The sequence below is a fragment of the Protopterus annectens genome, chromosome 8.part0 (genome assembly GCF_019279795.1).
Source record: "Protopterus annectens isolate FY-2018-M chromosome 8.part0, PAN1.0, whole genome shotgun sequence".
NCBI classification, from domain to species: Eukaryota; Metazoa; Chordata; order Ceratodontiformes; family Protopteridae; genus Protopterus; species Protopterus annectens.
The window spans coordinates 322472915-322485273 of record NC_056741.1 but is presented as its reverse complement, the minus strand read 5'-3'; the positions used below and the strand labels follow the sequence as shown (position 1 = coordinate 322485273).

The window sequence follows — 12359 nt, the reverse complement described above, 5'->3', positions numbered from 1 at the left end:
TATTTAGTTGCAGCAAACTCGATCTGAGGGAAGATAGGAGATGGTAGTGCATTATGGGTAAGGAGAGGAGCTCGGAGCTTGGAGCAGATGCTAGAGAAAAAAGTTGCTGGCTTGAATCTGATACGGATCCGTATACCCACAGGTTGCAGAAAAATGAAGTATAACTACTCAGATGGAACGTTATGGTGAGTACATAACTTCTTTTTTTTTGCTTGAAATTTCTTAAATTTCTTCTATTTGAACCAGCTCTTAAAGCTGATTTGAGGTTTTTAACATGGAAAACTGTACTACTTGTTCCAACATCTGCAGCAAGAGTATCTTAAGATACAGGCTCTTCTGTTGAATCGGCCTTAATTCCTTTTTCTATAAGAACAGGGTTTCTTTGAGATGTAATCCTCTTTTGCATAAAGAGTTTTCAGGATTTACTTTCAGCCAGACTATTAATGCTCCTGTTTTTTTTTTCAAAGCCTAAAAATAAGGGAGAGAGAATTGTACATAAACTGGATGTCCACAGGCAGCTCAAATATTACCTGGACGGAACTAAACCCTTCAGGAAAGCCAGTCAGTAGTTTGTCTCCTGTGAGGGTAAGAGAAAAGGACAACCATTTCAAAAGCAGACAGTTTCCAAATGGTTGGCTTATGCAACTTTTTTCTGCTATGCTCACCGTTACAAATCAGTTCCAGGCAGGGCCCATGCTGCTAGGGCTTAAGCTTCACTTGTGGCTTTTTAGAAAGTGGTAGACTCTAGAAGTAGAAGGAGACATGACTGTAGCCTCCCTTCTTGGGACATTTTAATGTCCAAACTATCTGTTATATGGCTCTGATCAAGCCACTGGCAGTTTGGGAGCATGGAAGGTGCCCTAAAACTTTGAAAGCTGGCTGGTAGTCATATCCTAGGCAAGGGTATAATCCGTATAGCTTAAGATACTGCAACAATGATCTATTTAAGTATCTACTGTTGTGACACATTTACTTGCAGAACTGTGCTTTATCTGTCATTGTATTCAGTGGTTAAATGCCTCACAGTCGTAATTCAGTAATACTGTGTCTTAATTTGAATTTTACACGAATATTGAATTCTGTAATGTTTACTGCCTGTCACTGTTATGTTCTTAGGGTTTAAATAACTGAAAATATAATATGTATACTCGAGCTGTTTTCCTTGGTCCTCTGCTCAAAAATAGTCTTTTGACTCAGTTGGACTATCCTGATTAACAGAAGAAAGTATATAAATAGTTAAAGTAAAGAAAATTAAGATTTACACCTAGCCAAGCTCCACTGACATAGATGGATTAAGGTTATGAGTGTAGTCAACCCTAACTGAGATCAAGGTGACCCAAGCTTGATTAGTGGCATGGGCACCTGCAGGAGCTGGTGGATACAGGAGAAAAATTATAATGTTTAACTTGCTTGTCTCTGTTCAGGGGGTTGGTGCAGGGGTCTGCTTGTGCTACTTGTCCAAAACATGGCAGTTCCACTACTGATACCAGAGTCATGCTGTTTAGTCATATGTGTATTTGGGTTGATGTAATATCATACTGTGACAGTGGTAATGGTGGTGGTTTGGGATCCTTGAGACATGCTGCTTTTGGTATCACAAAATCATCAGGAATTGGTAGAAAAAGTTCCAAGCAGAGCAGTGTGATAAAACTGTTTTGCTTTATAATGTGGAGTATGTTATAGCTTATTTACGTCATAACAATTTAGAGTAAATGGTTACACTGTTATTGATCCTTTTAGTTGTTTGTCTTTCGGCTTTTCCCGGTTAGGGGTCATCACAGCGGAACTCTGGTCCTTTAATGATTGGCAGTAGATTTTTCACGAACGCCGAGGTGCCAGCTCAACGTCCAACCTTCAACGAAGGCACGCCTATTTATGCATGGCTTTTGAATGCCACCCAACCGCGGGGAGGACATGCAGACTCCACACAGAAGGCACTCCCCGCACTCCAGCCGAGAATCGAACGGGAGAACCTCTTGCTGTGAGGTAACAATGCTACCGCTGCACCACCGTGTTCAGTCATGAAAACAGATGCTGAGATGTAATCAAATGACTTGAGTTGGAGTACCCTTTATTAACTGAAACAAAAAAATATTGAAGTATTCAGTGTAGCATGCATCAAAAAGATGTAGAAATGTGACTTTGACATACTTATAAATTTTCTGTAAAAAGAAATGAAACGTAATATCAAACTTGTTTGAATTCCTTATTTGTATTATGAATGCCTAGTCTGTAGACATATTTTCTTTAATTTATTTAACTAAAAACACATTTTTCTTCCTTTGCCAGGAGTCAGCATGCATAATTCTACCATTCCATCTACCCCTGCAGATTTAAAGACCAGTGGTAGGTATATCAGGTCTCATTAGCTGTAGTAGTTAAACCTTTTTGTGAGATACATGGCTTGTTATCCTGCTTTACTATTTCCTTGCACTCTCTCTTTCACTTTTACTTTCTCTTTCTCTGTCATCTTTTCAGACATCTGCTTCAGGTTAGCAGAGGAAGATTAACTTTCCTTTCCCTGTCTAAAGTAGCCCTCAATGGCCTTCCACCTTTATGGTTTCAGAAAGGTAAAGCATGTCAGATTGTTGCTGATGGCCACTTTTGAAACTACAAACCGTATTGTCATTCTGCCACCTGACTAACTCAGGGATGTCTTGTCTCACCATATGTTGTCAATCAGTATCATAATTCATGTTCTTGCCTGTATTTTACTTGCCTGTATTTTGTGTGTTTGAGCTGCATTTAAAGCATGCTAAAACTGAATCAGAAACAATACTGGAACCACCAATGCATTATACAGCAGTAAAGCCTTACTTCAATTTTGCATGTTGTTAGCTAAGTGTTGCTTGCTTAGTTATCCATCCGTCATGTCCATATTCATTAACTTTTGTTGTGTGATGCATTTTTTTCACATAAAATAATTATGATTTACTTAACCCTGAGTAATCTAAGTAATCTATATTACCAGCAATATTGTGACTTTAGGGAGGGGCTGACAATCAGGATGCATGGTGTTTTGAGCTCTTGTTTGCTGCCATTTCTGGAAATCTCACTTTGCTTATTTAATATTTCCTGTGGATGCATCTTAAAGAATCTGTAGATGACATTTTGCAAAACTATGCTGGTTTTACCACTGAAAATTATACAGAGAGGTAAATATTTTTAACTTTGCTTACCTGTATTTTTTTCAGAAATACCGGTTTATTATCTTAATGAATTGGTACTCAGAATGGCAAAACTGATACATTGCTCATTAAATCTGCTAGATAGAAGGCATTCCTGTTAGTTAAGACAGTGACCTTTCAACAATTGAGTGATTATAAATTTAAAAATATATATGTAGTGAGCTAAAATGCCAATATGTTATAGTTAAAAGTCATTATGGTTATCTATGTTAGGACATTTGCAATATATCTTACAGTATTTTTGATAACTTTTTCCTTTCATTTGTCATCTCACTGTAGTAAATCCATTATTTCTATTTCTAAGGGCCAAACTAAATTTGTAGATGTTCAGTGCTACATCATCTCAAAAGATTAATTTTCCAGGTTAAGTTCTAGACTCCATTCATATATATTCTAAACATTTTTTCCTGGTGAAGGTCATGTTGGTAGCAAGCTGAGCAGGGTAAACCTGACCCCGTAGCCACTAGCAGTGCTCTCCAGCTCTTCTAGTACTTGTTGGTAAGTTGGAACATGTAATCTGTGAAGGATCTCACTTGGAGCTCTCCAGTAGATGCTGCCTGGTGTATTTCATGGGGGGGGGGGGGCACCCACGGCACCCAGCAGACATAGGTTCATAGGTTAGTACTAGGCTAACTGCCCTTGCGAGCCATTGTAAGCCTAGCCAATTATCCCTTCTGAGACTCAGACCCTGCACCTTGTGTTTGTAAGGCAAACACCTTAACCATTACGACACCCTCCCAACCCTCCCCACTAGATTACTTCAGCTTACTATTCTCAAACTACATGAGCATTTACTCTACTCCAAGAGTCTCACAAATTGTTAAGCTCCTTACTTTGTAATAGAAAGTGATTCCAGCTACCTTACAAGGAACCCTATTTCTGCCACCTGACTCCATATTCCCATAATTTCAGTCACCATCGAAAAACATGTGACTGTAACTAAGGATGACGAGCATAGATTAACCAGTAAATTGAGAACTTTGGCTTGTGATTCAGTTCTTCCTGTACCATTACAGTCTGGTACCATGCCTGCAATAATACTGTCATTTTGCACATCTGTTGTTTCCTGATCCTTCTGCCTTCACATATGAGCAACACCACAGAGTTCTTCAACTCCTCTACTTGAGTACATGATGAAGTAGCTGCTTTCCCTCATTTGCAGTGACGTCACTCTCAGCAAGCATCTAACTGGTGCTGTTGCATGAAGCTACAAGGAACCCCTTCTGTTGGTTCAGGATGTGCCAGGTGACTGAGATGCCTGACAGTGAAAGGGAAAGAAAGGCTTAAGGTACATAGCTTGAGCATTAGAGTGGGAATGCATTTTTATTTTTTTTATCCAGTAAATCAGCATGTAGGAATGAACTGTGTGTTTGGGGCTGGGGTGGGGTTGGAGGATAATTCTCAGCTGTACCTGATTTTGACACATTGTTTCAAAAAATGTTGGAATTTTTCTTGTAAATCACTGAGAATTATAGCCAGTCAATAAAGCCAGACATTAAAGCTTCATATTGTTTAGAAATACATGTTGATGGAAAACCTCTTGCTGTATTAGCTTATTGATTAAATTATGATTATATTTAAAAATTGAATTTGATTTTGGGTGTTTGTCCATTTGATATTGTTGGCTTTGCCCTGACTTCTTCAACAAAAAAAGTTGTGGTATGTACTGAAGTATAGCTTAAAAGGTCTCAACTTCCTCTCATTTTTGCCTCATATTTTGATCTGTTTTCTTGTAAAATTTGTGATCTGGCGAATTAGTGAGTATTAAAAATGATTAAATAATAACAGACATTTGAGTTTCAGATTTAATAGTCTTCAGAAAAAAAGCATGCTAATGCAAAGCCTGTTGTTCTAGCAGCTAGGTGTATAAAAGCAATATATTGTCCCTGATGTTGGTCCTTTGTTCATTTTTTTTGATTTCTCTGTGATTCTTGACCTAAGATGATTCTTATATTAGTGACTTTGGAAGAACTTGCTGTGTGTCTTTTATTTATATATTTATTCATTAATTTAATCACAGTCAGACATCTGAGGCTGACAGTTGTAGTCATACAAGTGGTTGTAATTGATGGTCGCATTTGTGTGCATGTGTGCATGTGTGTATGTGTGTATGTATGTATGTTTGTGTTTGTATGTGTATGTATGGGGAGGAAACATAGTTACAGATTTTTCTGAATGTCATTTTTTGCTTCATATGTTCATCTTTTTCTGGTAAAGTTTGTGTTTTTTTTTCTGACAGTCACTAAATAATGATAGACATTTGCATTTCAAACGTAATAGCCTTCAAAAAAACATGCTAATGCAAAGCCTGTTTGTTATTCTTGCAGGTGTGTAGGTATATAAAGTAAGTAGCTGTTCCTAATCTTGGTCGTTTTTCCAACATTATTTTTAGCTTTATTCTTGACTTTTGAGCTAAGAGGTTGACAGGCATGGGAGTGCTTGTGAAGGGTTTCACACTGTATTCTGACAGCAGTGAGCTGAGAAGTTAAATATCAGTCAGATAGTTATGCATGTATTTATGTATGTGTTTATTCATTCACTTGATTGCAATCAGAATTTAAAGTGTACCTTCACAATCATGGAAGTGGTTGTAATTGATGGTCACATCTGTTCATGGGTGTGTATATGGTGTAGGGGGGCTAAAATTGCTGTAGCCACCTATTCTATTTTTATTTTATTACAGTCTGAAATCTGAGGTGTAAGCACTCAATAATATTGGCTTTATTTGCTGGGTACAGGGTCTGTCTGTAGATGAAAGTGATTAACATTGTTGTCATTTGTTCAGTGTAAGCAGTCATTATTCAGGCTTTGCAAAGCTTGTGTATGTTTTTGTGAAGCCAGTTTGGAATACTGTATTGGGTCTGTTTTTAACTGAATCCTATATCTATGGTGCCCAGTAAAGTGACTAATTAATGAGTATGGGTATTATCTGTGATGAAGAATTCTATGTGTGGTGGTGGGGTTGTAGTGGATCTAAAAGTAAGTAGTGATTATATTTTCTGTTATTTTCATTCTCCATTACATTCTGACATCAACATTGTACTTAATAAGTGGCTATATGTTGCAGTCTGGGCAGGATGTGTATATTACAGCAACTAAATCACTGACAATGTCGTATTGAGTAGTGTTGTGATGTACCATCTCTTGGTTATCTGTCTGAGTTTTCTGTTGTGATAGCATTTGTGTGAAGTCTGCATGTACTCCCTGTCTCTGTGTGGGTTTTAACCACCTGCTTTTGTTTCTTCTCCCAGACCCTCAGCTGTATAATATATACTTCTGGTCATTTGTGTATTTACATTTATCCCAATTTAACACCAGAATGGCACACAGAAAGTAACTGTTTTTTCCTGGGAGAGGTACGATGGCAGGCACTATTCCCAAATAAAATTTGTATATCCTTGCTAGAATTTGTCTTCTCAGTTTATTGGGGGATTACTGTTCTGTTGGCTTTGAACATTAAGTTTTAGACATAACTTGTTTTCCTTGAAAGAAAACAGTGAGACTGAATTTCTTTCCTTACTCATGAATTTTTTTTTGATCAATTCATCATTATAAGTGCTAAAAATTGGATATAAAGTCATTATAAAACAGAAAATTGGGGAGACTGTAAGATTCACCTCAGAGTATCTAGAAACTATGACTTTTTGCCCGTGACCACTGGCATAGTTCACTCACTTCCTCCAAACTCATTACAGTAGTCTTTTTTACCATTAGGGTTTGTGTGAAAGCACCAGGGGAACTAAAAAGAAGACAACGTGAAAAACAAGAAGTAATCTGTTTGGGTGGTATGGTGCCTGAATGAGGGGAAACAGGAAAAAGGCACTACTGGGGAGTTACATGGAAGACTGGTGTGTAACAGGGAACACCCATGCAATTCTTTGTGTAGGGCTCTGTGTCGCTTAAAGCCGGCCATGTTGATTGCAATCAAATATCTAAGGTGTGCTTATATATATATATATATATATATGTATATATATATATATATATATATATATATATATATAGCTATAGATATATATATGTATATCTTCAGTAAAGTGGCCATACTGAGCGTGTACATCCTGAGACAGTCTGTAGATTAAAATGAATGACACCGTCTGTTGTTTGATCACAGGAAATGGCCATTGATCTGCTGCAACTGAGCCCTACACATATTCAGTTGCTTCCTGTACCCCTCCCGCCCTTACTTTGAAGTCACCAGCTACCAATCTTAAAGGGAAACTGTTAAAACATACTGTTAGACAGGGATTCCTTCTTTGATAAATCTTCACAACACATCTGTAAAAATCAAGTGTGTGTGACATTTGGCTTAGAGGATTAAGGAGCTACTGATGAGCTGTTTCCTGTGGTCCAGTGGTACAAGGTTTGATTCCTTCAACTTCCATTGCCCAACTGTGTAACTCTGAGTAAGTCACTTAAAAAGACACTGCTTCTGGGCTGAATCTGAAGGAGGTCCATGGAAAGCAAATATAAATAAATAAGTGCAAGTAGACAAAATAGAAATCAGGAGAATTGTTCCATTGTAGTCTTACTGTGGACGCCACCATCCTGGTTACCTGCCATGCTGATAAATTGCATGCAAATATATTATTTTTAAAAATAATAATTTAAAATAACCAAATCAAGATTGCTGATATTTTTCACCTTTGCTAGCATGATGGTTAGATGTGTTTTGTACGTCTGGAGTGCTGATGTCAGTAAGTGGCTGTCTGCATGACAGACATAAAAAATACATGTAAAATATAAATGACAGTATTTTTTTAAATAATTGCTTTAACATTTGCTAGACTAATATGCTATCAAATAACATTATCATTGTGTTAATTTCTTTGGTGGTATTAAAGTGTACTAGTGTTATAAAAATAACTTTATGTTGCTCAGTGTACACACAGCATTTAATGTCTACACAGTTATACAGTTTTCACTCGTATTTGTAATGAGCAACTGGAGTATACAGGCTTTTGATTAGGTTTCTGATTGTAACCTGTTTATGTGTTCGAGACACAGATGTCAAGATTCACCTCTCAAGCTTTGCTATGGAGATTTCATGGAATTCATGTCGAGAACGCATAATAAGGGTTTTATGGGAGACCAGATCTTAATTCTTTCTTGTGCATGGAGCTTTATCTGTTCCCAGCAGCACTAGTTACAGAAAGAAAAAAAAAATAGAAGCACAAAATCTTTTACTGGCTTTGAAGTTAGTGAACCATTTAGTGCTGTAAAGAAGACTGCAGCATACCTGTCAACATCTTTGATTAATAATTCTGGACAAAAATAGCAGTAATGGGGGGGGGGCAAGGGATCCAGATGAGGGATAGTTGTTAAACATTGCTCTAATTTTGTTAAAAAGTTAGTAGGACAACAGGTTGTGCATCAACATGCATATTCTGAGCAATAAGAAGTTTGCATCTCTAATGAGTTGCATTACTGACTGACTGTAATTCTCTATGACTTAACAGAAAGTCACAGATTTTATGAGGGACAGGGCAATTATATGAGGCAAAATGTGTGACATTTGAGAGGTACAGCAGGCAGAAATAAAGTGTCTCTCTGGCAGAAGGTAAAACGGTGTTTAAAAGCAGTCAAACACTTCTTTCTACCACATTGCTTGTTTATTAGTGTGGAAGAATGTAGTTGTTTAACTGCCTTTAAAGACTTTTTACTTTGTGTCACTGTTCTTTGCTAGCTGGCATTGTCCCTAATATGAGACACCAGTCATAAAAGCGCATAGGGATGCATAATAAACTTCTTTTAAGCACCATTGAGCCCTATTTGATTGGGTGTCATGCAAAAGAAGCACTTAACAAGTTATCTTTTTCCCAAAATCATATTGTAGTCATAATGCTGCATGTACCACAAGTGTTTTTTTTTTCTGTGGTTAATCCCACCATAAATCCCTGTGGCTTTCCTTATATGCACCCTGTCAATCCATGTCATGATTCAGAATCTCCTTGAAAAAAATGGGAGGCTAGTGATTCACCACAATAAGAAAAAAGACAAAGCACGGCAATCAAGGGAACCAGCAAGAATGTTTGGAGCGCATTGTCTTGCATAGTGTACATAGTCTATGTTTTTAATAAAAAGGCAGTACATTTACAGAACCACAAACGTAATCAAAACTGTATGGATGAAAGAATATCAAGAAAACACAGCTGTGAAAGGTAGGTGCTGTACTTTGCATGCAGCCTTTATGAAACTAAAGGAAAAGGACAGAGCTATATAAAAAGTGAAGCATGTCTTCACACACTCCCATCCTCCAGTACATCAGGAATTATTCTTCAAATACTGATTGTTTTTTATATGCCAAACCAAAGGTCACCAGAGAGAATGCAGGAAGCCTGGAGAAAAGCAAGCAAGGCAGTGGAAGAGGAAGGGAAAAAAAACAGCAGAAGGGGGTTCTGATATTTTCTTCTGAGCAGTTATGACCTGGCCATCTCCCCTCCTTCAATCCCTGTCCTTCCTCCACCCTCCTGTTTTGTTTGAACTGGGATGCAGACTCAGCCATTTGCCAGTGGCCTTTTCAAGGATAATGTCAAACAGTTGGATGCTAAGCATAATACCAGAAGGGAACAAGGTAGTTGTTGAGACCATAATGACTTTATGGGAAAGCCACCGGTCCTGGAGGAGCGGTTTTATTTTGCCTTTCTCTTTGCTTAACAACTGCTAGATCAAAGGGCAACCACAGAGATTAAAAGTCGGAGGAAGGGTTAGGATTTTACTCCCACCTCTTTGTGACCACCCAAGAAGATGGGCCTTGGAGTCTGATTTTGAACGTATCCAAACTCCACTTGTTCTGGAAAATACTTAGATTCGAGATGCTCACCCTTCATTCAGTATACATGTTGCTCCTTCTAGAGGTCTTCCTGAGTACATTGTACCCAAAGGATGTTTGCCTGCATGTGTCTATCTACAGAGCACACAGAAAATTCTTTTGATTCAAGGTCACACTCCAACATTACCAATGTATTTCTTTGCTCTTTCAGTTCTTGTTTTTTTTTTCATTGTGTTTACAAAGTGTCTTGCTTTGGTGGTAGCTGTAGTAAGTGTGAAATGGGTAGACTTCTGCCAGACCCAAATGACTATCTCCTAAAGGTCCAAACATTTACTATGGATTGCCTCAATCATCTGAGGATTTCACTGTTCCCAATCGAAAGTTGCAACACCAGCAACTGCACCAGCTCTACGACATATACTAGGCTCCTTTGTGGACCAAATATAAACTTTTTATTGTAAAATACAAGTTAAAAACCATTCGGTTAAGCGCTTTCATCAATTAAGACTTCCTCAGAACAATACTACTGGATTAAAACTTTGCTTAAATACATTCTATTTAGTCACATGGTGGTTCCAATAATGTCTTAAAGTGCTAGTGCAATTCTTAAACAAACCAATAAGAAATTTCATATAAACATCATCTCCTTGTAAATTCATTTCCTTCTAAGAATTATGCTACATTACATATGAGTTAAAATAAAATAAAATAAAATTTTAAAATACAGAATTATTGAACTAATGTTGAACCATTATTTACTATAATACATGTGTTTATATACTATTGTTCAATTTATAACTGTGCTTCTAATATAGGTTTAATGGACAGGTATTCATTTATTCCTGGGGGAACTGAGGCATTTAATTTAATTTGCCAAATAATCTCTTTTTCCCCCACTTTTTTCTTTATATTTCCTCCCCTAGGATTAGTTTTAACTAATTCCAATATTCCAAAATGAAAACCCGTACAATCTGTATTTTCGTTTATGTGCCTCCACAGGGCATTTCTGTCATCTTTCTTTTGAATACTGTAAAGATGTTCGTATATTCTATTTCTCAGGCATCTGGTTGATGTTCTTCGTCTTCCATTGCTGCAGTCCTTACTATTGGGTATAGTCCGCATCCAGTCGGCCCGAATACCAGAGTATAAGGCTGACGTCGGTCAGGGCGCATTAGACTGACGTCAGTACGTCAGGGTACTAATGCGCATGACCGGCGTCATATCCTCAGTCTTTTTTGCCGCGTGATCCGATGCAGAAGCAGTTTTGCGAGTGCAGGTTGGCGTTCTGAAATATTTCCGAAACCGGAGTTTCAGACCGAATCAGAGTTGGCTAAGTACCCCGTTGGGGAACATTTTGGTTTTTTCTTCCCTCTCTTCCCAAAGTAGTTAGAGCCTCTCCTTCTGTTGCCAAAACTTCTTTTAGAGGTAGGCCAACTTCAGTTTCAGTAGGGGCTTCTCCTAGCCTTTCGGGTTCTGTACCTAAGAAACATATGCTTAAAATGGCAGAAGATTTGATTACTATGATTAGAGGTTCTATGGGCCCTCCTGATAAGAGGCCTAGAGTGGAACCAGAGTTTGACAGTTTTGAACAGGGTTCAGGGGCTTCTGAATCTTCTGCGGAAGATTTGCAGGAGTATCCTCATTATTCTGATTCTGATGTGGATGATGCCACTCCTTCCGGCTTCTCCTCCTGAGGATTCTTCTTTTTCAGAGACTCTGCATTCCATGAGGGAGCACTTTAAATGGGAAGGCCAGGATTACTCTGATTCCAGGAAGAGGCTTAGGGAATTCTTGTTTTTACCCCAGCATAGGCCCTTAGCTATACCGCCTGTGTTGAATGTGGTGGAAGATGTTTTTGCAGAGGCTTCCCTGAACCCTGATTCTTTGCCTCCTGCTCCTGTTAAACCTGATAGGTACTATAGGGTGCCCGAAGCTCATGAGTATTTGTTTAAGAGTCCTAGGGCGGACCCAGAAACTGTTTCTCAGGGGCCTAAAGGTGTTAAGGCCTCTGTGGTTAAAAATCCTGTTCCCACTGACAAAGAGGCAAGGGCGTTAGATAGGTGGGGTAAGAAAGTGTATACTTCTTCCACTCTAGCCATGAGAGCGTTGAATTGTCAGTTTCACATGCTGAAATATCAAAATTATCTCCTTTCACAATTGACATCTAAGGTGGATGCTTTGGCGGAAGGTATTGATTGTAAAGACTTGCTGGATTTAGTTTATGTGTCTGAACAAGTGGGCAAGCATTCTTTGCAATGTGGTTTTGATGCTGTGCAGGCCTCCTCGAGGGTGGCTGCCACTAGTTCTGTTCTTCGCAGGCATGCCTGGTTGAGGGATCAAAATTTGGCTGAGCATGTTAAGACAAGGATTTTGGATGCTCCTTTACAGTCTGATGTGTT

The 12359-nt window shown here is 38.3% G+C and overlaps 1 protein-coding gene across 2 annotated transcripts in view; it reads left to right on the top strand.

The window, feature by feature from the left end:
• PTPN13 (protein tyrosine phosphatase non-receptor type 13) overlaps nucleotides 1–12359 on the top strand; it is a 1949788-nt gene that overhangs the window by 940344 nt on the left and 997085 nt on the right. For both annotated transcript variants that reach the window (XM_044079819.1, XM_044079818.1), the window contains one exon: nucleotides 2290–2346. In XM_044079819.1, coding sequence (XP_043935754.1) covers nucleotides 2290–2346 — 57 coding nt within the window. The remainder of the gene's footprint in view (nucleotides 1–2289; nucleotides 2347–12359) is intronic.